At 46.1% G+C, this 25,202-nt stretch overlaps 1 protein-coding gene across 7 annotated transcripts in view; it reads left to right on the top strand.

The window, feature by feature from the left end:
- Window positions 1-237: 237 nt before the first annotated feature.
- HEATR4 (HEAT repeat containing 4) overlaps window positions 238-25,202 on the top strand; it is a 52,014-nt gene continuing 27,049 nt past the window's right edge. Inside the window, exons 1-10 of one of the 7 annotated variants that reach the window (XM_054666107.2) lie at window positions 262-464; window positions 1,246-1,324; window positions 7,947-8,899; window positions 10,132-10,319; window positions 12,010-12,150; window positions 16,436-16,639; window positions 18,519-18,662; window positions 21,154-21,315; window positions 22,326-22,486; window positions 24,062-24,166. In XM_054666107.2, the coding sequence (XP_054522082.1) occupies window positions 8,019-8,899; window positions 10,132-10,319; window positions 12,010-12,150; window positions 16,436-16,639; window positions 18,519-18,662; window positions 21,154-21,315; window positions 22,326-22,486; window positions 24,062-24,166 (1,986 nt within the window). In that variant the 5' untranslated portion in view covers window positions 262-464; window positions 1,246-1,324; window positions 7,947-8,018. Of the gene's footprint in view, window positions 465-1,245; window positions 1,325-7,946; window positions 8,900-10,131; window positions 10,320-12,009; window positions 12,151-16,435; window positions 16,640-18,518; window positions 18,663-21,153; window positions 21,316-22,325; window positions 22,487-24,061; window positions 24,167-25,202 lie in introns of all 7 variants that reach the window. The other 6 variants (XM_009428099.4, XM_054666109.2, XR_010151207.1 and 3 more) reach the window with 6 other exon arrangements.

Raw genomic sequence — 25,202 nt, 5'->3', positions numbered from 1 at the left:
TTGCAGTGAGCCGAGATCGCACCACTGCACTCCAGCCTAGGCGACAGAGTGAGACTGTCTCAAAAAAGAAAAAAGACCAAAAACTCCATGAAACTACCATTCAATAAATAATCAATAAATAAGATGCAATTTCTCAAAGCTCAGTTTACAAAGAAGGAAATTTAATAAATGGTTGAAGATATACCCCCGCCTGAACCCACAAGTTCTCTGAGTAGACTCATGGAATTCTAAAGAGTTGGTTGCTTGGAGACTGATAGAAACAGCTTTGGAACCTAAGAAACCAAGGAAGGCTTAAGATGCAGAACCTTTCTTCTCTCTGAGGACTGCCTTGTAGGAGGCCATTTGGAAAGTAATTTTGAAACACTGCTCCTTTGCCAGTATCTGAAAGGTGCTGGATGGTGTCAGCTGGAAGATGAGGGGCAACCTGAGGTAGCTGAAAAAACTTTGGATTAGGTGTCAAAAGGGTCAGTACTACTTCAGATACCAAGCAGTATGGTGATCTTAATTATTTCTCTTCTCTCTGGGCCCCAGTTTTGGGATTTATAAAATCAGGACATTAGGCCTGGTGCAGTGGCTCATGCCTGTATTCCCAGCATTTTGGGAGGCCAAGGTGGGAGGATCGTTTGAGTCTAGGAGTTCAAGACTAGCCTGAGCAACATAGTGAGACTCTATCTCTACAAAAAAAAAAAAAAAAAAATTTAACCGAGAGTGGTGCTATGTGCCTATGCTCCCAGCTATGTGGGAGGATTGCTTGAGCCCAGGAGGTCAAGGCTGCAGTGAGCCATGATTGCGCCACTGTACTCCAGGAGAGTGAGACCCTGTCTCAAAAAAAAAAAAAAAAAAAAAAAAAAATCAAGGCATTAGACCAGGTCATCTTTATAGCAGAGTTTCCAGAGTAATCTCTGGAGATAGCTGTATAGCTGTGTGAGTGCATGGTAAAAACTTAGAAAGTAGAGGGGAAAAAATGAGGGGAACTTTTTGAGGGCAAAAAGGGAGAAAGGGGGATTTGAAACAAGCCAGGTTAAGCAGCTGTTCCCTAATCCCACTCTCCCCACTAACCAGGCTTCCTTCTGTACCCCACTGACACCCTTTGGGCTGTGCTTTCTTTAAATGTAATGTGTATTAAATCTGAGAGCTTGTGAAAATGCAGATTTCTAGGCCTCACTTGCAGGCTACTGAATCAGCATTCTGGGAGTAGGACACAAGAGTCTGATGTAAAAGGTTCTTTACCCATATCTATTCCAGGCATAGTCCCAGCATTTCTGGAGGCCAAGGCCGGAAGATCACTTGATTCCAGGAGTTTGAAACCAGCCTGGACAACATAGTAAGACCCTGTCTCTACAAAAAAAAAGTTTTAAAACATTAGCCAGGCATGGTGGTGCACACCTGTGGTCCCAGCTACTGGGGACACTGAGGCAGGAGGATTGCTTGAGCCTGGGAGGCAAGGCTGCAGTGAGCCATGACTGTGCCACCGCACTCCAGCTTGGGTGACAGAGTGAGGCCCTGTCTCAAACATAAATAAATAAACAAAAAACTGTATCTAACAAACACCACCCCAGAAGCTGACTGCACACTCTTGGACTCCACCTCAGAACTTCAGAATCCAAATCTGTTGGTAGAGATGAGAGTATTATTTTTTTAAAGCTTTCAGAAGATACTGATACTAAGGCTTATTGCTTTTTAGTCTTTTCTTTCAAGGCAGTTTCCTCTATTTTAATAACAAGGGAGAATGCAAGATATTACTCCTTTTAGCACACGTTACTCAACCTACTTTGACCACTTGTACAGGATAAAGGTATCAGACCAGAGGGTGAGGGTAAGCGACTGATAAGCAAACAGAAAAGTGGAACTAAATTTGGAATCTCTGAGATACTACCCATTTTGAGTTGAGTTCTGTATTCATAAAATATTAGAGGCAGGAGAGGAATTTAGTCCAACACCTACGTTTTCCAGCTGGGGATCTAGGAAGTTCATCAGGTTTTAACTAGAGGCATGTGGCCTAACCCTTCCAACCCCATTCCTCCCCTTCTAGCCCAAGTTCCTAGAAATGCAGATAATGCTGGTGGGTTGCTCATTCCAGGGCCTGGTCTGCAGTTATGCCAGGATTGACTTAGTCAATTTTTTATGCTGTCTATGTACAAAAGGACCCCGGACCTGCCACTCTGCTTTTGGTTCTAGAGGGCTATTTGTTGGGAGTGGGGTGCTGCCTCATAATGCTGGTCACGTAATGTGTAAGTTTCGATAATAAGGAGCCTCCAAACTCCATTAATAAGTCCTTTCTTCCTTCTCTAAGCACCCTCTCTTTTAATTGCTGAGTACCCCATAGCCCTAAATTCTTCCCGAGGCGCCCAGTGCATCTAACTGTAGGACCCAGAGACTTGCCTTCTAAGGACAACAGTCCATCCTCTAAACTAATAATAACAATTCCTCACACATATATTTTAGTTTGCAAAGAACTTTCATACATGTTTCTAATTTTGAGCTTCATATCAATCAACACTAAATTAGAACAGGTATCAGACTCAATTTTCAGATTGGGAAACTACAGATTTCAAATTATTTGCCCAAGGTAACATGACTGGGAAGTGCACAATTTGGCCTTACACCTGTCCCGTGACTCCAAGGCAGACAAAGACAAGCCAGAACAAGCCTCTTTTGATCGGACCTAGTAATATTTTGTTCTGTCCCCATTCCTTTTCAAAACAGACCTATCATGTGTTCCCTTCCTTCTTAATAAGCCATCATATCAGATAATAACTACTCCTTAAGTTTTTTTTTTTTTTTTTTTTTTTTTTTGAGATGAAGTTTCGCTCTTGTCGTCCAGGCTGGAGTCCAGTGGCGCGATCTTGGCTCACTGCAACCTCCGCCTCCCAGCTTCAAGTGATTCTGCCTCAGCCTCCTGAGTAGCTGGGATTACGGGTGCCCGCCACCACACCCGCTAATTTTTTGTATTTTCAGTAGAGATGGGGCTTCGCCATGTTGGCCAGACTGGTCTCAAACTCCTGACCTCAGGTGATCTGCCCACCTCAGCCTCCCAAAGTGTTGGGATTACAGGCATGAGCCACCGCGCATAGCCTCCTTAAGAATTTCTAATAATTGATAATGGTAATATGGTATTCTTTCTGGGATGTTTGCATTATAACTAAAGATTCTTTATGTCACAGGCTAAAGGGCATTTATCTGGGGACATCCTAAATCACTCCTTTTTTTTTTTTTTTTGAGATGGAGTTTTGCTCCTGTTGCCCAGGCTGGAGTACGGTGGCAACCTCTGCCTGTCAGGTTCAAGCAACTCTCCTGCCTCAGCCTCCCAAGTAGCTGGGATTATAGGCACCTGCCACCATGACTGGCTAATTTTTTGTATTTGTAGTAGAGATGGGGTTTCGCCATGTTGGCCGGGATGGTCTTGAACCCCTGATCTCAGGTGATCCACCTGCCTTGGCCTCCCAAAGTGCTAGGATTACAGGCATGAGCCATCCTGCCTGGCCCTGACTGTGTATTTTCATATAACCTGTCTTCAAGCTCACCAATTCTTTCTTCTGCTTGACCAATTCTGCTGTTGAGAGACTCCAGTGCATTTTTTAGTCAACTTAATTTTTCAGCTCTAGAAGTGATGCTTGGTTTTTTTTTCTTTCTGCAAAGTGAAAGCAAGTTTATTAGAGAAGTAAAGAAACAAAAGAATGGCTACTCCATAGGCAGAGCAGCCTTTCTGCTTGATTTTTGTTATTTCAATCTCTTTTTGAAATTTCTCATAGAATTCTGAATTCCTTCTCTGTGTTATCTCGAAGTTTGAGCTTCTTCAAGACTACTATTTTGAATTCCCTGTCTGGAAAGGTCACATATCTCTGTCACTCCCGGATTGGTCACTGGTGCCTTATTTAGTCCATTTGGTGAAATAATGTTTTCCTGGATGTTCTTGATGCTTGTGGATGGTCATCAATGTCTGGATATTGAAGAGTTAGGTATTTATTCCAATCTTTACAGTCTGGACTTATTTGTACCCATGCTCCTTGAGAAGGCTTTCTATATATTCAAAGGGGATTAAGTGTTGTGACTTAAGCCTACGGTCTCTGCAGCTGATGTATACCAGGGGGTGCCCTAAGCCTATGACCCCTGCAACTGTTGCCAACTCCTGGATACTCCTGTATCCTTGGTGGCCTTGGGTAAGATAAGGGAAAATTCCCTGGTTACCCAGGCAACATCTCTCACTTTGTCTCTTCTCTTTCCCCCAGTCAGGAATCTCTCTCCCCACTGGGTTGTCTGGAGTTGGAGGAAGGGTGACATGAGCACTCCCATGGCCACCACAGATGGCAGTGCACTGGGTCACACCTGAAGCTTTGCAGACCAGTACAGTATTGGATCCTGCCCAAGGCCTGTGGCCAGAACTGCTTAGCTACCACTGATATTTACTCAAAGCCCAAGGGCACTTTAGTCAGCAGGTGGGGAATCCTGCCAGGATAAATCTGACCCATCAGAGCAGTGGATTCCCTTCTGGCGCAGGGTAGGTCTGGAAATGTAGCTTAGGAGCAAAGGCCTGGAATCGGGAGCCTCAGGATTCTGCCTGGTGTTTTATTTTCCTGTGGCTGAGCTGCTACTCAAAGTCTTCTGGACTTTGTCTTGCAACTTGGGTACTCTTCCCTCTCCTTTCCCCAAGTAGGAGTCTCTCCCTGAGCTGCCCTGTCTGGAGTTGGGGGAGGAATGATGTAGGCACTCCCTTGTTCTCCACAGCTGGTGTCACACGCGGTCACACACACCCAAAGTCCGCTGCCTCCATGACCAGTGCATCTTCAGAGTTTGCCTAAGGAATATAGTCCTTGTGACCTGACTGTCACTCATATGTATTCAGGGCCCCAGGCCACTTTGGTCAGCTGGTGGCAGAACCAGCTGGGACTCAGGTCTGTCCCACTCTACCTGAGGATTCTCCTCTGGCCCAGAGCTGATCTAAATGTGTCCTCTGTGGGTGCCAGCAGAATTCTGCTCAGTGTAGTGCTGTGCTGTGACAGGGCAGCAGTGAGTTCCAATGCAAAATCCCACACTCCTCTCCCTCCACCACATGCACAGATTCTCTCTCCAAGCTGTTGTGCCAGGGGTGAGGGAGGGGGGCATAGGCGATGCAGGACCGTCTTTCCCACCCTCTTCAGTGCCTCTTCTTGATACAATGTGAAAACCAGGTACTGTGATCACTCACCTGATTTTTTGTTTCTTATGAAGATGCTTTTTTTTTTTTTAAATAAGGAGTCTCACTCTGTCACCCAGGCTGGAGCACAGTGGCACCATTTCGTCTCACTGAAACCTCTGCTTCCCAGGTTCAAGCGATTCTCCTGCCTCAGCCTCCCAAGTAGCTGGGATTATAGGCCCCCACCACCACGCCCAGCTAATTTTTGTATTTTTAGTAGAGATGGGGTTTCTCCATGTTGTCCAGGCCAGTCTTGAACTCTTGACTTCAAGTGATTTGCCCAACTTAGCCTCCCAAAGTTCTGGGATTACCGACGTGAGCCACCGCATCCGGCCTAAAGGTGCTTTTCTTGTGGGGACAGTTGTTCAGTTTGGTGTTCCTGCATGGAGATAATCGCTGGAGGGGTCTGTTTGGCCATCTTGCTCTAGCCTTTCTATTTTCAGCCAGTGGGAGTAGCCACTGTTTCAGGAGAAAACATCATCTTGTGACCACCCTCTTTCTCTTAACTTGCCTTCATGAAGACGTTGCCTTCATGGTTGTGAAGAGATGAAGCAATTACATTTAGCCTTATGTGCAAAAAGTCCTGGAGTGATAGCATATTAATCATGTGTCACCTAATTTGAGGGAGGTTATTGATTCTGGCCTAATGGCATCTAGATGAAAGTTGAGCCTTTGCTGAGTGCTGTAGCTCACACCTGTAATCCCAATGCTTTGAGAAGCCAAGGCAGGCAGATTGTTGACCCCAGGAGTTTGAGACCAGCCTGGGCAATATAGTGAGACCCCATCTCTATTAAAAATAAAAAACAGATAGCTGGGTGTGGTGGCGCATGCACCTGTAGTCCCAGCTACTCAGGAGGCTGAAGTAGGAGGATTACTTGGGCCCAGGAGGTTGAGGCTGCAGTGAGCTATGATCATGCCAGTGCTGCACTCCAGCCTGGGCGACAGAACAAGACCCTGTCTCAAAAAAACAAAACAAAAGAAAAAAAAACACAAAAAAAAGAACTTGCCCTTAACAGAAAGAAATACAGTACGGTCACTTTTACACGTGGAAGACAGTAAGAGAAATCATGCCCTAGGGAGAGAGGCTATGTGCTGGGTGTTAAGGAGTAAAGAGAAACAAGTCAGATCTGGTCTGCATGGGCACCTTGGATGCAGGGCAGGAGTTGACACTAGCAGGATAGAAACATATGGAATAATGGTCTCTCCTTCATCCTTACACATAAGGAGGCCTACCTGTTCCTTGGAGAGGCCAGGCCAACAAAGTGAGTGGTAGGGAGTGGTGCTTGGGCCAAGGCCAGTGTGGCACGGAGGTTAAGTGCTCCAGAGTTGTGATCTAGTAGGCTAGATTTAAAACCTGACTCCTCTGCTTACGGGCTATGTGATCTGAAGCAATTTACCTACCTCTCTGAACCTCAGCTTCTTAAAATAGGAAATGAAGATCATAATATCTTCCCTACATAAAATCCTCAGCAAAGTTATTCCAAAACTATCATTATTAGGCCAATGGAATGCTTCAAAAGGAAAACAAAACTAAACTAAACTAACATTAAATCTAAGCATTTGTTATCTACAGTGTTTGCCATGCTAGCTAAAATCTGGAAACAACCCATCCAATAATTCATTAAGAGTCAAAACCATTTACCTATTTGATAAAATATGTTACAGCTATTATATATATATATAATATATATACTTTTTTTTTTTTTGAGACGGAGTTTTGCTCTTGTTGCCCAGGCTGGTGTGCAATGGCATGATCTTGGCTCACTGCAATCTCCCCCATCCTGGGTTCAAGCGATTCTCCTGCCTCAGTCTCCCAAGTAGCTGGGATTACAGGCACATGCCACCGCACCCGGCTAATTTTTTGTATTTTTAGTAGAGATGGGATTTCACCATGTTGGCCAGGCTGGTCTCAAACTCCAGACCTCAGGTGACCCACCCACCTCAGCCTCCCAAAGTGCTGTGATTACAGGTGTGAGCCACTGCGCCCGGCCTACAGCTGTTAAATATTTTAACAATAAAAACTATGTAGCAATAGGTGTGCTGGATGACTCTGAAAGACAGAGGAAATGGGAGACATGGTCACTGGGCAATGGAATTAAGAGTCTCAAATATTTAACAATGCGAGGTATCATAGGATTAACAGTTAAAGTAAGTGGTACAGACCAGGAGGAATTTATAAACTTGGGAATGACCTGGTGGCCTGGATAGGTCAAGAAAGAGTTATGGAGCAGCACAAATTGAGCTGGGCCTGGAAATTGGATAGAATTTATGTCAAGTACGAAAGGCCATTTCATGTAGAGGACACAGAAGGAAGCTTCATTATGTGGAGAGAGGATACTCAGAGAACAGCCAGGAGACTGGACTGGCTCAAGCAGAGGTTACATGCCAGGACAAAGTCATAAATTGAGGCCAAAGTCATGGAGAACCCTGAATGCCATGCTGAATAGTCTGAACTTTACGCTATAAGCCTTTTGAACGAAAGAAAGCAACATTTAAAGACAAACTGGAAGCATGGGATACTGCTGAAAAGCAGTCATCCCTCACACGGAGATGAGGGTCTGAGCTTTGGGAACAAGTATAAGAACCAGAAACAAGGGTCTGATACATGAAATATTTAGGATGTTGCACCATTTTCTTTTGTTCTTCTAACTCACATGGCTTTTCCCCACCCCCTTTCCATCTGTTTTTCAAGTTATTCTCTTTCTGAACTGCTATGGGCTACCAATTTCTGCTGCTCTAGAGTTCTCATCAGTTCCTCCCATTCCCTTAACAGGTGCCAGGTCTCATCTCCAGGCCTTTCCTCTAGGCCAGGCAGTGTGGAAGGAAGCATTTGCTGGGACGCAGTATGACCAGGACCCAGAAGGGAAAGACCTTTCTCCCCCATTGCTTCTATCAGTCACTGCCCCCACGGCTGGGATGGGGCATGATTTTAAACTACTCAAAACTGAAAGGCAAGGAGGAGTGTGCCTCTGTCTCCAGTGTGCCTATGGTCTTCTTCAGCTCACAGTACCATCTACACCGCAAGAGCCAATATTTGAAAATGGCTGCTGCAAACCTTACCTTCTCTCAGGAGGTGGTGTGGCAGCGAGGACTGCCCAGCATTCCTTATAGCCAGTACAGCTTTGACCACCTCTACAATACCAATGACATCATCCATACTCCCCGGATCAGGAAGGCCCGGCCTCAGAAACCTGTTAGCTTCAAGTTCCTAGGTTCCTCAAGTCCCTTAACAGGAGACACCTCCCTGGCTGTGAAGACAGAAAGCTCTGCCAATCCTGAAAAGAAGCTGAAGAAATCAAAGCCAGCCAGCACCGTCTGGGAAGCACCCCACCCTCTCATCCATCATCCCTGCATGCATCCAGATATGCTGGGTCGGCCACCTTCTCCAGATGTGAACCTGGAGGAAAGAGAAGCCTGGCTTCTGCCTCCTGAGAAGGAGGCCAGAGTGTGGGAGGCCACTGTGCTGGAAAAGCTGAACAAGCGCACAGCCCGATGGATCCAGAGCAAGCGTCCTCGAAGGCCTGGGGCATCCCCCAACAAGTGGCAGAGCTTCCTGCGCCAGCAGTACGACTGGAGTCACATTCGGGATGAGCTTACCTCTGCCAGTGACCTGGAGCTCCTGAAACAGCTGGAGGCAGAAGAGACAGCAGAGTTTGAGGATCAAAGTGTCATCCTGCCCCCACAGGAAAAGAAGAAGCCAGAACTGCTGCTTCCCGTTTACTACAGGTATACTGGCCAGGGCCTCAAGTGCACCTTTGATAATCCCTGACTCCCCTTTAGGGACTCCCAGGTGGACTCACACTCCCGATTTCAGAATGCACTGTCCCATCAACTTCATGTTCTCCACCACCAGACTGCTCTCTGAGAGCTCTGCAAAGTAAGGTTTCTCAATTTGCACTGCTGACATTCTGGGTTGGATAATTTTTGTTGTGGGAGCTGCCCTGTTCATTATGGGATGCAAGCAGCATCCCTGGCTCATACCCACCAGAGCACAGCCTCCTAGCTGTGAAAAACAAAGATGTCTCAGACATTGCCAAATGTCTCCAAGAGGAACAAAGTCATTCCCAGCTGGGAACCACTGCTCTTAAAGGGATTGGTTCTCAACCTTCTCCAGCAGACTTTGCCATCAGACTGCTGGTGTAGTTACCAACCAGGTGCTCCCAGAAATGTATCCTTGGTGGAGTGAGGAAGGCAGGAACCTCATAGCACCGAGGTTTGGTCCTGCCTTACTCTGAATAAGGAACCAGTGTGTCACTGACTCAAAAACTGACTAGCTGCAGGACAGAGAACCAGACAACCTGAGAGAAGAAGATGACTACATGTTTCTTAGATTGCTTCTATCTCATTTATAGCTAGAGGGAAGACTGGAGCTATTACACTATCCCTGATTTCCAAGAGTGAACTAAAAATCAGTGGAAATCCATTTATTTATTCATTTATTGGACAAATATAAATTATGTTCTTGCTACTTTCCAGGTACTCTGCAAAGTGCTGGGAATACAATGTAAAAGCAACAGACACAGATATGTACCTTTAAGGGGCTTACAGCCTGTCCACCACCAGGTGGATGGACATTAAATAACCACACACAGAATAGACAGAGTGAGATGACGAAGGGGGTGGGATCCCTTCCCCAAGGCCATGCCGCCTCTAAGAGTACGAATGTTAAAAAAGGGTTATGCTGGAGCACCGCCACTCTGCCCTGCTGCTTGGTGGCTGCAGAAGGCATGGATCCTTCAGTAGCCAGGCAGGACAGCTGTAGACAGGCCCTTCTGGCAGCTCCACATTCAACTGGCACCATGGGGACAAGGCTAAAAGTTAAACATTGGTGTTCTGCAATGCTCACGTGTATACGAGCTGAGCTTAAAGAGGAAAGGGAACGAGCTGTGGATTTAATGGAAAGGGGGATCCACCTCCTACTCTTTCCCCCTTTTCCCTCCTTTCTCACCCCTGCCAAGATTGCCCAGTTACTTCCAACAAGCAGAGACAGTTGAGATCATGCCTGGCAACAAGAGCACTGAGGATATCCATGAAAAGACGAGCCTCTCCCAGCCCCAAACCCAGAGCTACTTTCGCCAGGTGACTCCCCGAGCTGGAAAGTTTGCCTACTCCACAGACAACACCTTTGAACAGGAGATTTACTTTGGTAATAGAGCTGGGCCCCTGTGGTAGGGGCACAGGGGGACATGGGCCAGGGAGGTGGAAGATTGCTGAGGGCTGGAAACAGTTGTGGGTATGGAGAAGAGGCCCTGGATGACCCAGGTTTTCATGTTCATGACCCAGCACCCACACTAGCACAGGAGTCGGGTCGGGGAGTGATAACTAATAGGTAGGGAACTGCTCTCTCTCCCCGCTTTCTCTGTCCCTCTATCTTACTAAAGAGGCAATGAAGGGTGGAACTGTAAAGTAGGCAAGACTTTGGGAACAATCCATCTCTTCCCTGTCCACCCTTCTCCCTTCTCTCACTTCGAGATATTCTCCCACTTTGAGATATTCTCCCACCAAGGTGCTATGTTGGAAAAAATCAGGGCTTTGGAGTCAGGCACATTTGGGTTTAAATCCTGGCTCAGTATTTTTTTAGTAACCTTCAGTAAATTATATAATTCCTCTGAGCCACAAGTACCTTATTTGTGAAGTGATGTTAACAAAAATGCACTTTGAGGAGAGTAGATGAGAAAGCATCTGTAATGCTTCTTGCTCAATGTCTGTTTAAGGTGTTCAGTAAATGTTCGCCACCTTCCCTGTCCCTACTGCTGTCCCTTAGATGCCTGGGCTTCCAGGATACTCTATCTAGGTCTTCGTGTTCCAAGCTGTTTCTTCTTCCCAAGCCCCATCTTGTTCCTAAACTGCTGCAGCTGAAAGTCTTCTTAAAGTGTCTAACAAAATTACTCTAAGGTATTCATGACTGATGGGATTAATTAGGTGCCTCTTTTTTAGTATCTAGCTTTTTATAAGGAATAAGACCTCTAAGTGGTTACATAGGTTCTTTTCTTTTGTTTTCTTTTCTATTGAGACGGAGTCTTGCTCTGTCGCCAGGCTGGAGTGCAGTGACACAATCTTGGCTCACTGCAACCTCTGCCTCCACCTCCCAAATAGCTGGGATTATAGGCGCGCATCACCACGCCCAGCTAATTTTTGTATTTCTAGTAGAGACGGGGTTTCACCATGTTGGCCAGGATGGTCACAATCTCTTGACCTTGTGACCCACCCTCCTCAGCCTCCCAAAGTGCTGGGATTACAGGTGTGAGCCATGGTGCCCAGCCGGTTCTTTTCTTATTTTTGAAATGGTTTCACTCCCATTGCCTAGGCTGGAGTGCAGTGGTGCTATCTTCACTGCAACCTCCACCTCCCAGGCTCAGTTGATTCTCCTGCCTCAGCCTCCCGAGTAGCTGTACCCAGCTAATTTTTGTATTTTTTGTAGAGACGGGGGTCTTACAGTGTTGCCCAGGCTGGTCTCGAACTCCTGATGATGTGATCCACCCACCTCGGCCTCCCAAAGTGCTGAGATTACAGGTGTGAGCCACCACACCCGGCCATAGGTTCTGCCTTAGGAAGGAAATCACCATCCTTGGCTCCCAGGCCTCTAATGAGGTGACTAGCTATGACATTTCCTTTTTCTTTTTTTTTTTCCCCCACAGACACTATAGTGATTTATCACTGTGATATTTCTAAGCAATGGTCACCTTCAAGGGATGCCCCAGAGTATGGCAGTCATGGATCCTAGGGGCTTAGATTAGGGCAAAAGGAAGTTGGGTCTGATCCTGGTGATTGGGAACCCAGGGAGAAAGGAAATAGGGAGGTTATAGGGGACTCATTGTTTCTTTGTCTGTTCACAGATGAAGTCCAGATAATCCACCAGATTGGTGCAAAGAGAGACCAGATTGTCCTGGAAAACCTAAATCGGTACAACAAGCAGCTATCTAAGGTCTTCCCTGAAACTCCAGAAAAGTGGAGTGCCCAGGCAATTCCTGAAGCATGTAAGCAGGAAGCTAACAGGGAAGGCAGGGGTTAATAACAGGAATGTGGCTACTTCCCATCATTACCCACTATTCATGTGCTAGAGCTCCCAGTTCATGGGCTGAAGCACCATTAGCATCTAGGCAATCCCCTTTCTACGTACTAAAAATAATCTCACAAAATTATAAAATACTAACTGTAACTAGGAAGAGCCTCACAGGAACATACAATCACTTGAGATCTGATATAACTTAGGTATAACCAAGTGGTTTAGGGCCACTAGTTACCAATAAGGCAGCTCCTATCTCAATGCTAACAGGGAAAGTGCACCTAACAGGGAAAGTGCATCAAACTCCTGACCCAGCATTCTGCCCTTTTCCCTTGGGCTGGCTCTACCCTCCCACTCCACACTCAGCCCACCCATACCTGAACTTTCACAAGTTCATCATTCTTCACTCTGTAAGACAAAGAGGGAAAGAAGGTGACCAAGAAATTAGCTTATGAAACAAAATGTGCACATCTTCCACAAGACTCTATTTCGCATGACTCTTTGTAGGATTACTGTTCAGATGGGCCCAGTGGTGTGCAGAAACTAACAGCAGTTGTCACCCATTCCTTTTTTTTTTTTTTTCTTTTTTTGGAGACAGAGTCTTGCTCTGTCGCCCAGGCTGGAGTGCGGTGGCGTGATCTCTGCTCACTGCAACCTCCACCTTCCTGGTTCAAGCAATTCCCCTGCCTCAGCCTCCAGGGTAGCTGGAATCACAGGTGCATGCCACCACACCTGGCTGACAGGGTTTCCTGGCCTGCTAGTTGTGCCTTTGCATCCACTTGGCAAGAAGTCCTTCCCTGGGCTCAGTCTATCCTTGGAGGCACAGGCACATTCTGTGCCTGCTGTGGAGGCACCCGCCAGACAGCTGTGGACAGCCACAGTCTTTCCACACAACCTGGCTTTGTTTGTTTTTGAGATAAAGTCTCGCTCTGTCGCCCAGGCTGGAGTGCGGTGGCGTGATCTCGGCTCACTGCAACCTCCGCCTCCTGGGTTCAAGTGATTCTCCTGCCTCTGCCTCACGAGTAGCTGGGACTACAGGTGCACGCCACCACACCCAGCTAATTTTTGTATTTTTAGTAGAGACAGGGTTCACCATGTTGGCCAGGATGGTCTCGATCTCTTGACCTCGTGATCTGTCCACCTCGGCCTCCCAAAGTGCTGGGATTACAGGCGTGAGCCACTGTGTCCAGCCTCTTTTTCTTCTCTCCTTCCTCCCTTCCTTTTTTTCCTTCCTTTCCTTCTCCCTTTCCTTCCTTCTTGTCTCCCTTTCCTCTCCTCCCCCTTCCCCTCCCCTTCCCTCTCTCTCTTTTCTTCTCTCTTTTTTTTTTTTTTGACAGGGTCTCACTCTGTTTCCCAGGCTGAGCACAGTGGTACAATCATGGCTCACTGCAGCCTTTACCTTCCTGAGCTCAAGCAATCCTTCCACCTCACTCTCCCGAGTAGCTGGAACTACAGGTGCACACCACTATACCCAGCTAATTTTTGTAAAGACAAGGTCTTGCTGTGTTGCCCAGGCTGGTCTCAAACTTCTGGGCTCAAGTGATGCACCCTCTTCAGACTCCCAAAGTGTTGGAACTACAGGCATGAGCCACTCTCCCAGCCAGAGGATTCTTTTTCAATAACAGCTTTATTGAGCTTGAATTTACATACTATAAAATTAATCCTGTTAAACCATACAATTAATTTGATGAGGCAGGCAGATCGCTTGAGCCTAGCAGTTTCAGACTAGTCTAGGCAACAAGGTGAGACCCCGTCTCTACCAAAAAATACAAAACTTAGTTGGGCATGGTGGCACGCACCTGGAGTCCCAGCCACTCGCGAGGCTGATGCAGGAGGATCAGGGCCACAGGTGTGCACCCTACACCCAGCTAATTTTTAACTTTTTTAGAGATAGGGTCTCACTATGTTGCCCAGACTGCTCTCGAACTCCTGGCCACAAGGGATCCTCCCACCTTAGCCTCCCAAACAAAGTGCTGGGATTATAGGCATGAGCCACTGTACCCTGCCAAGAGTCATTACTTTGTGTGCTCCCTTTAGATCGGCAGTCCTCAACCTTTTTGGCACCAGGGACCGGTTTTGTGGAAGATAATTTTTCCACAGACCAGCGGGGTGGGGATGGTTTGAGGATGAAACGGTTCCACCTCAGATCATCAGGCATTAGATTATCATAAAGGGTGCACAGCCTAGACCCCTCACATGGGCAGTTCACAGTAAGGTTCATGCTACGTGACTCTAATGCCACTGCTGATCTGACAGGAGGCAGAGCTCACTGGTAATGCCTGCCCACCCACCGCTCACCTCCTGTTGTGGTGGCCCGGTTCCTAACAGGCCATGAACTGGTACAGGCCCATGGCCTGGGGGTTAGGGACCCCGGCTTTAGATGACTGTTGATGTGGAAGATGGCTAGTGGATGTGTTTCTATCCAGCTATAACCCAAAGGACTGGAACCAAAGTAAAAGTTGGCAGTTGTATTTTTTATTCCTATGAGGTTAAATATCAGAGATCTAAGACTTGCTCACCGCAAATACATTTTAACTCCTTGAGCAGAGGGATATAGGAGAAATGGGGTTAATTCAGCTACTTCTCATCTCTTCAGGAGGGATTTCAAATCGCCTGAGAGAAGTCGGGGAGCGTCACATGGCAAAGTGTGAGCTGGCCTGTCAGAGGTGGTTCCACAGCTCCTAGTTGCACATACCCTACCCCACAAAGGAGGGAGGCCTCAGCAGAGTGGCTGAGTCCCCCAGCACGTCCAAGCTGGTGGGGACCATTTGGAGGAGATGCATTGTATGGGCATCTTTGCTAAACTGCCCTGGAGTCTCACAGGACTCTTTTTTTTTTTTTTTTTTTTTTGAGATGGAGTCTCGCTTTGTCACCCAGGTTGGAGTGCGATCTCAGCTCACTACAACCTCCGCCTCCCCAGTTCAATTGATTCTTCTGCTTCAGCATCCCGAGTAGCTGGGATTACAGGTGCCCGCCACCACGCCTAGCAAATTTTTGTATTTTTAGTAGAGACAGGGTTTCACCATGTTGGTCAGGCTGGTCTCGAACTTGTGACCTCAAGTGATCCACCCGCTTTGGCCTCCCAAAGTGCTGGGATTACAGGCATGAGCCACTGCACCCCGCCTCACAGGACTCTTTTTACATTAGAAGAAAGAAATGTTATGTCTTCCTTGCTCAAAGGAAAGAATTGATTCAGAGCAAATCTAAAGGTGTTAAGAGTCGGAATGAAATCTTGGAAAAAAACAGAAATGGCTGATAGTGACTGATTAGAGCATGAGACTAATAGGCAGTGTGAATAATGAATTTAGTACATCTGGAAATGTTTTTATCATTTTTCTCTTCCCCTTCTCCATACAGCTTTTTTTCTGAGAAAGAGGCTTTCTAAATTTGACACCATGAAAAACATTAAGTTCAGAAAATATAACTATAGCTTTTTTTTTTTTTTTTTTTTTTTGAGAACGGAGTCTCACTCTGTCGTCCAGGCTGGAATGCAGTGGTGCAATCTCGGCTCACTGCAACCTCCGCCTCTCAGGTTCAAGTGATTCTCCTGCCTCAGCCTCTCAAGTAGCTGAGACTACAAGCACATGCCACCATGCCTGGCCAATTTTTTGTATTTTAGTAGAGACGGGGTTTTCACCGTGTTAGCCAGGATGGTCTCGATCTCCTGACCTCGTGATCTGCTCGCCTCGGCCTCCCAAAGTACTGGGATTACAGGCAAAAGCCACCGCACCCGGCCAAGGCTTCTTCTGTTCTCAAATTTCTGTTGTCTTGAGGAAAAACTCAGAGATGTTAAAATCTTTAAAATTTCACAGCTTATAGCACTATTATTCTCCCCAAATTAAAAACATTAAAAGGAAAACTTAATACTTTAGAAATAATGGCCAATGACACTAAATTGCAACGTATCAAATATTATGAGCAAATCTCGTTACATATAAACATATTTATGTTCCTAAAGATTTAGGTTCCTAAAGATAACCTTTAAACTTATAGAAAGGTTTGTAGATATCTCAATTTCCCCCCACAAATCTCTCACCCCCATCATCATCATGGCTTACCATGTCTAGTCAGGACTTTCCATAATTCCCTGTGTACTTGTACTCAGTTCCCCATATAATCATGGGGAAATTCACTCTTGAGGGTTTTGTTTTGCTTTGGTATTAGTCAGGAATAGGAATGGGATGCAAGCTGGGGCCACTGTGTGGCAGGGCCTAAGGCAGTGGGGTGAAAAGACCTCACACTGCCACGTTGCACAGCTTACAGACCTGTGCAAGGAGCCCTGCGCTGGACTGCTTTGCCCACCCCCGCCAAGGATATGCTGCTGCAGGTGGGTGAGAAGGATGTGCCTATTAAGACCAGGAGATTGAAGAAGCAGGCAAAATCACTGCAGGAGGATGTGACCTGGGAACTGGTGGTCCTGCGGAGGATGCTGAAGGAATGGAAGACTGCCTGGGCTCTGAGTGAGTGAAGGGAGGTCCTGTGATACTGTACGTTTGTGAGAAGTGGTTCTCATCTGGGACTAGGCTTTCTCAGTCTTTGAAAAATCCATCACTCCTTTGTGAAATGTAAAAATCTGGTTGCCTCATTAAGGCTAGACAAGAGCCTTTCACACATTGGGTGTTAGATGAACTTCAGTTAACATATATCTGGGTGCTTTTTGCATGGATGGGTATTACTTCAGTAATTTGTGGAAACTCATTATTACACTGCAGACTCTTCAGAGGCAGAGACCATATATATATATATTTTTTTTTTTGGAGACGTAGTTTCGCTCTTGTTGCCTTGGCTGGAGTGCAACGGCGGGATCTCAGCTTACTGCAACCTCTGCTTCCTGGTTTCAAGTAATTCTCCTGCCTCAGCCTCCTGAGTAACTAGGATTACAGGCACCCGCCACCACACTTGGTTAACTTTTTGTATCTTTGGTAGAGATGGGGTTTCACCATGTTGGCCAGACTGGTCTCAAACTCCTGACCTCAGGTGATCTGCCCGCCTTGGCCCCCGCGCCAGCCCTTTTTTTTTTTTTTTCTGAGATGGAATTTCACTCTGTTGCCCAGGCCGGAGTGCAATGGCACTTGATTTGGGCTCACTGCAACCTCTACCTCCCAGGTTCAAGCGATTCTCCTGCCTCAGCCTCCCAAGTAGCTGGGACTATAGGCATGTGCCATGATGTCTGGCTAATTTTTGTGTTTTTAGTAGAGACACGGTTTCACCACGTTGGCCAGGCTGGTCTCGAACTCCTGACTTCAGGTGATCTCCCCGCCTTGGCCTCCCAAAATGCTGGGATTACAAGCATAAGCCACTGCACCCAGGCGACCCTATCTTATTGATTTCCAAACTTTATGCTCAGCAAATGATGTATGAAGGGAAGAACAAAATATGCTGTCCAACCATTGTCCATGTCATAGTTGACTGTGGTATCAGCAACCCCTCTCCAAAATTCATTCGTAGAGTTGGGGCTATCCTATACCTACTTTGCCTTCAAAGATAGGAGAGTAGAAGTCTGAGTGCCTGGGACAAAGTAATGGCCTGGCAAGGACTGTTGAAAGCTATGGTATTTGAGAACTCAATAGCTGCTGGCTTTCAGAACATGATAGACAAGCTTAGTTAGTGCAGGAAAAAGAGAGGCAATCCATTAGGTAAACTGGATCAGATAAACAATAACAAAAAAGACTGAAGGAAACACCTACAGATAGTAGGAGCTTTGAAATAAAAGTCTGATACCTGCCAAAAGAGTAGTTAGCAACTAAAATGAGGAAGATGTTGAAAGCCAAATGGAAGTGCCCTCAAAAGACAAAGAACCTAATGAAAACCACAATAGTTAACATTTATTGAACCTTCATTATCTTGCCAGGCATTTTGCTAAACACTTTGTCTAGTTAACTCATTTAACACTAAGAATAACTCAATATGTGAGTTCTAGTATTATGCCTGTATTACAAATAAGAAATCTCAGGCTCAGGGTTAAGTAACTTATCCACAGTCACACAGCTAATAACTGTGATCCCAAACCAGGTATGTCTGAAAACAAAGTACTCTTAACCACTTTGTTTTATTGTCACTTTTATTTCCCAGATGGTTACAACAAAAAGTGATTTAAAGAAAGAGCGATAGATACGATGGGGTTGGGAGAAGTTTTGTCTGGGAACTTACTTGAGAGGGTACATGGATCATCAGAGAAATAACTCCCTAACGACCCCATCTCTGGGCCCTTTATTCTTCTGAGCTAATGTTTTGCTTGAATTATTCTGGGTGAAGGGCAGACTTCTTGTCACCTGCCTGCAGCACAATATCTAACCCTAACCAGGTGGTTCTCTTTTCATTTCCCTCACTGCGGCTCAGTCATAGAGTGGCACCATGAGACAGTAGAGAACCTGCTTCAGAGCTTGGGAGACCTGCATGATGACATTCGGATCAAAGCTATCACCATATGTGCCACAGCTGCTTTGGAACGGCCCCGGATTGCCACCAGCCAGAGAGACTCAGGTGAGAGCCAAAGCTGAACTGCTTGAGAACATAAGCAACTCATAAAGCCATGGAACATCTGAACTGGTAGGGACCCAGGGCTTATCTGAGATCATTTTACAAATGTGGAAACCAAGACTTAGAGACTGGCCTATATATACATGCTTATCAGCAATAGAGACGAGATTAAAATTCCAGACTTCTAGTCCAGTAATTTTTGAACTACATTTCATCACCTTTTGTTTGCTCAGTGGCCTGCAGAGAAGTTAACATTTCCCACCTTGAAGATCCCATTCTTTTTTGTTTTTTTGTTTTTTTTTTTTGGTAGAGACTGTGTCTTGCTATGTTGACCAGGCTAGTCTTGAACTCCTGGCCTCAAGTAATCCTCCCACCTTAACCTCCCAAACTGCTGGGATTACAGGCGTGAGCCACTGTGCCCAGCCAAGAGCCCATTATTTTTTATTTTATTTTATTTTATTTATTTATTTATTTATTTATTTATTTATTTATTTTTGAGACAGAGTCTTGCTCTGTCACCCAGGCTGGAGTGCAGTGGCGCGATCTCTGCTCACTGCAACCTCCACCTCCCAGGTTCAAGCAATTCTCCTGCCCTAGTCTCCCGAGTAGCTGGGACTACATACAGGCGTGTGCCACCATGCCCAGCTCATTTTTTTGTATTTTTAGTAGAGATGGGGTTTCACCATGTTGGCCAGGCTGGTCTTGAACTCCTGACCTCAAGTGATCCACCCACCTCAGCCTCCCAAAGTGCTGGGATTACAGGCATGAGCCACCGCACCTGACAAAATCTTAAAATATGATTCACGGGCTCAGCTGTGCCACTCCTTGGGCAGTCAGCTAACCTCTCTGAGCTTCAAATTACCTATCTATAAAATGAGACTAGTGGTAGACAAAGGGATAACAAACCTTTCCCCTTCCTACTTGAGAATTTGAACTTCAGTTAAATGCCCACCTGTTCCCCTAAACACCTGATAAGAACTATCTTTATAGGCAACATTGGTTATGATATAAATCCTGTTTGATAAATTACATTGGGACTGAGAAGAGCTATAAGTGAAATATAAATACTTGATAGGGACACCATAGTTTGGGCCTCCCTGGATACTGTAACTTATAACAGGCAGGCCCTTTGTGGACCCTAGAATTGTATCTATGGAGTTTTTATAAGAGATATTAGTTCCTGTAAAGCATAAATTCACCCAGTGAATAAACAACATGCTCCTGTGCTGTCCCCAAGACTCTGTGGAATGCTCAAGACAGCCTCAAGAACTGCAGCCAAAGCCAGGTGTGGTGGCTCACACTTGTAATTCCAGCACTTTGGAAGGCCAAGGCAGGTGGATCACCTGAGGTCAACGGTTCAAGACCAGCCTGGCCAACATGGTGAAACCTCATCTCTACCAAAAATACAAAAATTAGCCAGGCGTGGTGACAGGTGCCTGTAGTCCCAGATACTCGGAAGGCTGAGGCAGAAGAATCGCCTGAACCCAGGAAGCAGAAGTTGCAGTGAGCCAAGATTGTGCCATTGTACTCCAGCCTGGGCAACACAGCAAAAACTCTATCTCAAAAAAAAAACAAGAACAAAAACAAAAAAACTCCAGCCAACAGGGATGCCTGATGCTGCCGCCCTGTTGACAAACTATGCTCCTGTCCCATATTCTTCTGGTGCCATGCATGGCCCATGACAGTCTTATGAACCTTAATGTTTAGTTGAACCAAAAAAGACTCCCTAGTGAGCTCTACAATGATACCTACCTTGCCTAATTCAACCAAGGTTGAAAGATAATGAGATAATGTGAAAACACTATATTATAAAGCACTACCTAAATATAATTGTTCTTACAAATATAAAGGCTCAGCTGGGGGCGGTGGCACACGTCTGTAATCCCAGCACTTTGGGAGGCTGAGGCAGGTGGATCACAAGGTCAGGAGATCGAGACCATCCTGGCTAACAGAGTGAAATCCCATCTCTACTAAGAATACTAAAAATTAGCTGGGCGCCTGTAGTCCCAGCTACTCGGGAGGCTGAGGCAGGAGAATGGTGTGAACCAGGAGGCGGAGCTTACAGTGAGCAGAGATCACACCACTGCACTCCAGCCCAGGCGACAGAACAAGACTCCGTCTCAAAAAATATATATAAAAAAAATATATATATATATAGGCTCATGGGGCAAATTGGTTGCTTTTAATCACTAAAACTAATGGTGTAGTTCACTGTAGCCTAGCTGGAAACATTCTTCTTCGGCTTAAATATAGCTGTTTAGAGGCCAGATGATAAAGGATTGGGAATTGGCATACCAGCACACAGGTGAGCTTTAACACCTTGAGCAGAAAATCCTGCCCATCTGAAGGGCTCAGCTAAACTGTAATTATATTACATAGCACTAAGCAACTGCAACTGGGACTGAGGTTGGCCACCACATGGCTGTAGGAAGGAAGCTGTGTGTGAGAAAAGCAAAGGGGCTAGTACTCTCTTACCTGGCTCTTTTGATCACAGACAAGACCATCCAGGACTTGCCAGAGGTTCTACTGCCTGCCCTAGAGGCTGCTCTTTGTGACAAGAATGCCCATGTGCGGATGGCAGCAGCAATATGCCAATATGCCATACAGTCACATAATCCCCTTGCCCGGAACATCATGCAGACTGCCCTTCTGAAGGGTGAGTAACTCCCTGTTACTTCTGACCTGGAAATATGGGATAGACATCTCATTATCAGCTTTCCCAGTCCTTTCCTCTCCACTGTGATGCTCTGCAATGTCTGCTGTATTGGGTTTAGATTTATGTTAGACCATTTGAAAATTAGGGCCAGACACTGTCGCTCACACCTGTAATCCCAGCACTTTGGGAGGCCAAGGCGACAGGATCACCTGAGCATAGGAGTTCTAAACCAGCCTGGGCAACATAACAAGACCCCATCTCTATAAAAAATTTTAAAATTAGCCAGGTGCGGTGGTGTGCTCCTGTAGACCCAGCCACCTAGGAGGCTGAGGCAGACCTATATATACATGCTTATCAGAGTCAGCTTGAGCCCAGGGGGTTGAAGCTGCAGTAAGCCACAATGGTGCCACTGTACTCCAACCTGGGTGACAGAGCAAGACCCTGTCTCTAAAAAAAAGGAAAAAAAGAAAATTTGCTCTTTCTAGGTACTTTAACAAAACAGGTACACTGCCACCAAGTGGTAGCTGGACTAATTTTTTTTTTTTTTTTTTTTTTTGAGACAGAGTTTCACTCTCGTTGCCCAGGCTAGAGTGCAATGGTGGGATCTCAGCTCACTGCAACCTCCGCCTCCTGGGTTCAAGCAATTCTCCTGCCTCGGCTTCCCAAGTAGCTGGGATTACAGGCGCATGCCACCACGCCTGGCTGATTTTTGTATTTTTAGTAGAGATGGGGTTTTACCATGTTGGCCAGGCTGGTCTTGAACTCCTGACCTTAGGTGATCCGCCCACCTTGGCCTCCCAAAATGTGAGGATTACAGGTGTTAGCCACCACGCCCAGCCAATATGATTCTCCTAAATATGGTTTAAATAAGAAATCGTATTTCTAGACTGAGTGGGGCACAAGGAAGTGAGATATCAGGTGGGTAGCAGCCTTGGGTATCAATCCAAAGGCTGTTCTCTAGGGGGAAAACACATCACCATTCTGAACTCTTTTTCACCCAACTGTGGCAGGTAACAGTGTGGATAGCTGGGCTGCAGCTCAGTGCCTGGCTCTGGAAGGTACTGCTACTTACCCTGTGATTAAGAGGATCCTCCACCAGCTGTTTACAAAGAAGAATGAGGACACTGAGGAACAGTCTTATATCCTCCTGAGCTATCTGAGTGAGAAGACAGTATGTGTCCATTACCGGGTCAGACACAGTTTTGGGGAGCAATTAGGTCTTTGAGGTCAGTGAATGTAAGCAATCTGAAATGCAGCTGGGGCCGGGGCAGTGGCTTATGCCTGTAATCCCAACACTTCGGGAGGCCGAGGCAGGTGGATCACTTGAGGTCAGGAGTTCGAGACCAGACTGGCCAACATGGGTGAAACCTCATCTCTACTAAAAATAAAAAAATTAGACAGGTGCAGTGGTACCACACTGAGTAGTCCCAGCTACTCGGGAGGCTGAGGCAAGAAAATCACTTCAGCCTGGGAGGTGGAGGTTGCAGTGAGCTGAGATCACGCCACTACACTCCAGCCTAGGTGATAGAGCAAGACTCTGTCTCAAACAAATAAAATAAAATGCAGCTGGGCTGGGCATGGTCGCTCACGCCTGTAATCCCAGCACTTTGGGAGGCTGAGGTGGGAGTATCCCTTGAGTCCAGGATTTCAAGACCAGCCTGGGCAATATAGTGAGACCCTGTCTCTACGAAAAAAGAAATAAAATTAGTCAGGCATGGTGGTATGTGCCTGTAATCCTAGCTACTCAAGAGGCTAAGGTGGGAGGATCACTTGAGCCTGGCAGGTTGGGGCTGCAGCGAGCTGAGATCACACCACTGTACTCCATCCAGCCTGAGCGACAGAGCAAGACCCTGCCTCAAAAAATTAATTACACAATTAATTAATTAGATAAAATGCAGCCGGTTGGGTTGACAATCTCAAGCATAAGTAAACGTAGAATAAGCATGAGTAAACCTGGGTGTAGAGGTGTATACAAAGGGAAGTCACAATAGTTAGCTGAGAGAAAAGTGAGAATTAGGTTGCAAATGATCTCTATTTGCATATGCAAGAAGAGTTCTGACATGTAGAATTTGCTTCTGCTAGAAGTTTACCATTGAAAACTGCAGAGACCTACATTTGTGTTTAGTTACTTTCAATAGAAATGTGAAGTCATAAGCTTGAGGCATATAAAAATCATTTTAGGGGTAAAAACAGTTAAAGACAGAAGGCCGGGCATGGTGGCTCACGCCTGTAATCCCAGCACTTTGGGAGGCCGAGGCAGGCAGATCACCTGAGGTCAGGAGTTCAAGACCAGCCTGGCACCAACATGGTAAAACCCCGCCTCTACTAAAAATACAAAAATTAACCGGGCGTGGTGGCAGGCGCCTGTAATCCCAGCTACTTGGGAGGCTGAGGCAACAGAATCACTTGAACCCAAGAGGCGGAGGTTGCAGTGAGCCGAGATTGCGCCACTGCACTCCAGCCTGGGGGACAAGAGCAAGACTTCTTCTCAGAAAAAAAAAAAAAAAAAAAAACAGTTAAAGTCAGGAAAGGAAGGTCCCAGTTTTCTGTTTAAGTTATTAAATTTGTATTTTGTTCCCCAATTTATGATCCCAGAGTCAGTTGGCTGTGATGGAAACATGCCCCATCTCTTGTAAGCCCACTGGTGACATTAATTATGCAGGATGCCATTTCAGAATGTAACTTCAAGGTTCTAGTATCTCTAAAAGTGATTGTGAATATCCATACAAGTCTTCCATTTCCTCAGACCCTGATACACACCATGCTTGCTGTGGAGCTGAACAGCTGTCAATGGAAGAACCGGATTGTGGCCTGCCAGGCTTTCTCCCGGATCAGTGGAAATGTCTGCTTGGTAAACCTCTTTCTTTGCCTCCAGGACAGAAAGCCTAAGAGAGGCTGAGCTACAGAGGCCTTCTACTTTTTGCTGCTATGTATTATTCCATTCTTACCAAACAGATCTCTGTTCCCACATCACTACTTCTTACTTCTAGCCCAGAATTATCTTAAATGCTAATATGTCTGTCTGGAAGCCAATGCTTCTCAGTGCACTGGTGGTCCATAAACTGTTGGTAACTGATCCACAATGAAATAGCACAAAAACTGACAGGAGTTTAGAAACGTTTATAGTAGGCCGGGTGCGGTGGCTCACATCTGTAATCCCAGCACTTGGGGAGGCCAAGGCAGGCGGATCACGAGGTCAGGAGTTGGAGACCAGCCTGACCAACATGGTGAAACTCCATCTCTACTAAAAATACAAAAATTAGCAGAGTGTGGTGGCACGCGCCTATAATCCCAGCTACTTGGGAGGCTGAAGCAGGAGAATCGCTTGAACCCAGGAGGCAGAGGTTGCAGTGAACCAAGATCTCACCACTGCTCTCTAGCCTGGGTGACAGAGGGAGACTCCATCTCAAAAAAAAAAAAAAAAAAAAGAAAAGAAACGTTTATAGTAATTTGATATTGCCTCAATATCAACAGACTTTATCAGTCAATGACGTATTTCCCCCCCCCAAAATTGGTTCTTCATCAAAGATCATTCGAGAAGCACTGACTTAAACTACCCAAAAACCCATCTAAATGAGTGTCTGTGCTGCTTCTCTGAGTGTTCGGCACACACATATAAAACATAGTCCCGGCCGGGCACGGTGGCTGACACCTGTAATGCCAGCACTTTGGGAGGCCAAGGCAGGTGGATCAGAGCTCAGGAGTTTCAGACCAGCCTGGCCAACATAGTGAAACCCCATCTGTACTAAAATACAAAAATTAGCCAGGTGTGGTGGCTGGCACCTGTAATCCTAGCTACTTGGAAGGCTGAGACACAAGAATTGCTTGAACCTGGGAGGGAGAGGTTGCAGTGAGCCGAGATCGCACCACTGCACTCCAGCCTGGGC

This window comes from Pan troglodytes, chromosome 15 (assembly GCF_028858775.2).
Source record: "Pan troglodytes isolate AG18354 chromosome 15, NHGRI_mPanTro3-v2.0_pri, whole genome shotgun sequence".
Classification (NCBI taxonomy): Eukaryota; Metazoa; Chordata; class Mammalia; order Primates; family Hominidae; genus Pan; species Pan troglodytes.
The sequence above is the reverse complement of the archived record's forward strand: the minus strand, read 5'-3'. Positions and strand labels throughout refer to the sequence as shown.